We start from the raw sequence: 4,336 nt of genomic DNA on the forward strand, positions 1-4,336 counted from the left end.
ATCTTATTGTAATAAATTGATATAATTATAATATTGTTGTAATTTATATAGATTACATTTTAAAGATATATAAAAAATTAGAAATATAATAATATAATAATAATGAAATAATATTATAATAAAAATAATATTAGAAGATAATAAAATAAAAATGTAATATTAGTTACAATATCATAATATCGTAATGATAATATAATAAGAATAATATTATAATAATAAATAATAATATTTATAATATAATACAAATTTATTATAATATCATCATTAATTTTTTAATACGTACAATGTTTGATTTTATTTTAAATTATTTTATTATATTATTCAAATTTTTAGTTTATTATTAACATAATTATTAATTCTATTAAATTTTGAAATTCTCTCATTTTAACCCGATTTCTATCTCTATTATTTCCTCTCCACCCTCTCTCCATCCACATCTTTATTTCTATCTTTCTCTCTATCTGTCACCTATCTCGATCGCCTTATCACTCCCTACATCTCTATCTTCCCCCCTCCATTTTGCCCACATCTCTCTATCTCCTCCTCTTTCTATCCCTATCTCTATCACTCCCTCTTTTTGTATTTCTTGATTTCTCCTCTATCATCTTTAATTCTTTCCTTTACTACCCTTCCCTCCCTCTCTATCTATTTCTATATATATCTCTCTCCCTCTCCCTCTCTAGCTCCATATCTGTATCACTCTCTCACACGCACATACTCTCTCTCTCTCTCTCTCTCTAGACTTCTAAATCTATATCTCTTTTCCTCTCTATACATGTCCACATTTACTCTTCCATTTCTCACTCTATCTCTATTTCATTATCTCTCCATCTTTCTCCCTCTCTTTCCCTCTATATATCACTTCCTATCTTTGTCTTTATCTTCATATCTCTCACTCTTTTTATATTTATCTCTTACACCTCTATCTATCCCTCTCTTCTTTCGATCTTTGTCTCTCCATCATTATATGATTCTCTCTTCCATCTCTAACTATCCCTCTCCTTTCTCTCTCTTGATCTCTCCCTCTCCTTCTCTCCATATCTCTCTCCTCCATCTCTCTCTCTCTCTCTCTCTCTCTCTCTCTCTCTCTCTCTCTCTCTCTCTCTCTCTCTCTCTCTCTCTCTCTCTCTCTCACCCAATTCATTTTGTCATCATTTATATTTCTCACGGAATGAACCTCCCTGCATGCAACCCTGAGCATTACAAATTTTAGTGCTTTCATTTATTTATCTACCATTTCAAATTTTTTTAGCAACTTTTCTTGTTTCCTTCTCTTGTAAAAAGAAGTGATTTGGCTTGAGGGATCAATCACATGCAAATCTGTAGAGGCATGCAAGACAATACATTTGATATGGATCCCATCTAGAATAGGTTGAGTCATTGATCTTGGTAGTCAACCAATTCAGTCATGTTTGAATTCTTGTAAGCTGGTATAAAATTGATTTGAAGGTTTCTTCAAAACACACACATTGAACGGTACGTAAATATACCATAACATATAGACTCAGGATCAAGAGGACATTGTTGTATGAGCTATTATCATTTGCATACACATTTGATGTGTTGGTATGTGCCCAAGCTTGTTTGTTCACTCTTAACACATCCAAATTGATTTTGATCTTTAATGGAGCCTAAAGACATTGCCATTGACAAACAACCTATGACAGACATTTCTTCTTCTAACATATACGTTGCTCCTTGAAATAATCTCTATACAAAAACTTTGTTCGATAGTTATTAAAAGACTATAGACCAGTTAGTAGGAAGATTCTCAATTTAAAGGATACAAATGTTGTCTAATCGATTCAAAATAAAAAGTTGTTGAATCTCAATTATTCACAGATTAAAAATCATTGTTTTATATATATATATATATATCCAACGTCATATACAACACAAATGTATATAATAAATAGACCCAACAACTCCCCACTTGATCTTGACCTTTCATAACGATTCGACATATCCATTTTAATTTTTTATTGACAAAGGGCAAAGAATAACAGTCCAAAGCAGTAATATCTCCTAGACCGTGCCGTATTTTACATTGTATCGAGTTGTATTGTTTATCACATTTCACATGCATACGCAAATGACAATGCCCGTTACCAAATATGACAAATTGATTCCACTTTTCTTGGAGGACAGTTTTGTCCGATTCCGTGAACGCTGTTCTTGGTATATTTAGGTCAACGATACTAAGTTACCGAATACATTTTTATATACACAAATCTTATCAGGAAAAATGGCGTCCTTTGATAGATCCCGATTTTTTGTCAGATTCCATCAAGAAATCATTTTAGGAAAATGATTTTTATACATAAAATATTTGTAAGGGAAAATGGTCAGCGTCTTTGACAGAGTCCCGGGAGATCTGAAATCTATTTAGGAATATATTTTTGTCCCAATGCTGTATAGATATCTATATATACTAATCTGCTGAGGAATTGATTCCCAAGCAGATCTAAAATCCATTCAATGGAAGGGCAATGGGTGATTTGGCTTTCAGCGCTGGTAAGCAGTGTGCTCGCTTATTTCTTAGTAGATTTAATGGGGAAAAGAAAGAAGAAGAGCAGAGCAAATCTTCCTCCTGGACCTCCTGGCTGGCCCATCGTGGGAAACCTTCTCCAGCTGGGGAAAAAACCCAATGAATCTCTGTGGGCTCTTTCTCAGCAATACGGTCCTCTCATGACTCTCTCTCTCGGCATGAAAACTGCTGTGGTGGTTTCATCCTCTGAAATGGCAAAAGAGGTCCTCAAAATCCACGACCAGAATTTTGCAGGACGGATTATGATAGAAGCAGCAAAGGTGTTTTCTCACCATGAATCTTCAATTGCTTTTGCTCAGTATGGAGATTACTGGCGGAAGTTCAGACGCATTGCCACCACAGAGCTTTTCACTCCCACCAGACTCCAAGCGCTGCAACATCTCAGAAGAGATCAAGTCTCCGAGACGATTCGAATGGTCTTTGAGAAGAAGGGGACGAGTATGAATATTGCAGAGCTGGTGTACTACGAGGGTCTCAATCTCATGAGCAACGCCATTTTCAGTAAGAACTTGTTCGATCCCAAAAATCTAGAGTCTGCAGAATTGAGAAACACTTTTAGTGAAATGGTGAACTTGACCGGAAAACCCAACTTGGCCGACTTTTATCCGTTTCTGAAGTTGGTGGACCCTCAGGGAGTGTGCCGTCGTCTGACAGTCCATCATAAGCGACTACATGAGTACTTAGATGTATTCATACAAGATCGGTTGGAGGCGAGGAGGCAAGGGGTCGGTCTACCCAAGGAAAAGGACTTTCTCGACATTCTGCTCGATCTGACTGCCCATGATTTCACTCTGGTGAATATCAGGGCTTTACTCTTGGTGAGTCTTGTTCAACGCCTATTTTGACTCATTTTTTATTTAATAATATATTTTTATTATTATTGATGAGTCATTTCCTTATGATCATGTAGGAACTCTTGTCTGCTGGTAGTGATACTACTACTACAACAATTGAATGGGTTATGGTGGAACTAATTGCCAATCCTTACGTAATGAAAAAAGCGCAAAAGGAATTAGAAGAGGTAATTGGTCTCAATCGAAAAGTGGAAGAATCTGACATAGATCGTCTACCTTATCTCCATGCTATAGTGAAAGAAGTGTTTCGACTACACCCAGCACTTCCTTTGGCATTGCCCCATAGAGCAGACAACTCATGTGAGGTGGCAGGGTATATGATACCTAAGCATGCCATGGTGATTGTGAATCTGTGGGCAATTGGAAGAGATCCTAAAATTTGGAAAGAACCTTTAAAATTTATGCCAGAGAGGTTTTTTAATGGTGAGAATAGTAAGGTAAAGTATAAGGGACAAAATTTTGAGCTGATACCATTTGGAGCTGGAAGAAGAATATGCTTAGGACTTCCTTTGGCTCATCAAATGGTTCATTTTACTATTGCTTCCTTAATCCATTCCTTCAATTGGATGCTTCCAATAGGGATGAATTATAATAAGATAGACATGAGTGAGACATTTGGAATAGTATTAAAGAAGTCTAAAGAATTGCATGCAATCCCCACACCAAGATTACCAAATCATCTATACTAAAATAATATGTTAGTTCAATAAGGGTCAAAGAGGTTTACGATGAGTTTTTGGCTATGTAAATACCATTTACTAGCTCTTTTACCAAGTTTGATGTAAGTTTATGTTAACTGATATTATGAATCATTAAATAAATATTATGAAAGTGTTTAATGTCTCATGCTTATGTGCCTTGTATGCCTATTTGAATTTCTATTGGTACTAACATTATACTTATCGATGGTGTGTTTATTATCATTAATATAATT

The 4,336-nt window shown here is 35.2% G+C and overlaps 1 protein-coding gene across 1 annotated transcript; it reads left to right on the top strand.

Annotated features, from left to right (window-relative positions):
• The first annotated feature begins 2,523 nt into the window (after nt 1–2,523).
• LOC131856009 (iridoid oxidase-like) lies at nt 2,524–4,107 on the top strand. The gene is made up of 2 exons (XM_059207066.1): nt 2,524–3,366; nt 3,459–4,107. Exons 1-2 carry the CDS (start codon nt 2,551–2,553, stop codon nt 4,089–4,091), a joined length of 1,449 nt encoding a protein of 482 aa, XP_059063049.1. The 5' UTR covers nt 2,524–2,550; the 3' UTR covers nt 4,092–4,107.
• The last annotated feature ends 229 nt before the right edge of the window (nt 4,108–4,336 follow it).

The sequence above is a fragment of the Cryptomeria japonica genome, chromosome 6 (assembly GCF_030272615.1).
Source record: "Cryptomeria japonica chromosome 6, Sugi_1.0, whole genome shotgun sequence".
NCBI lineage: Eukaryota > Viridiplantae > Streptophyta > Pinopsida > Cupressales > Cupressaceae > Cryptomeria > Cryptomeria japonica.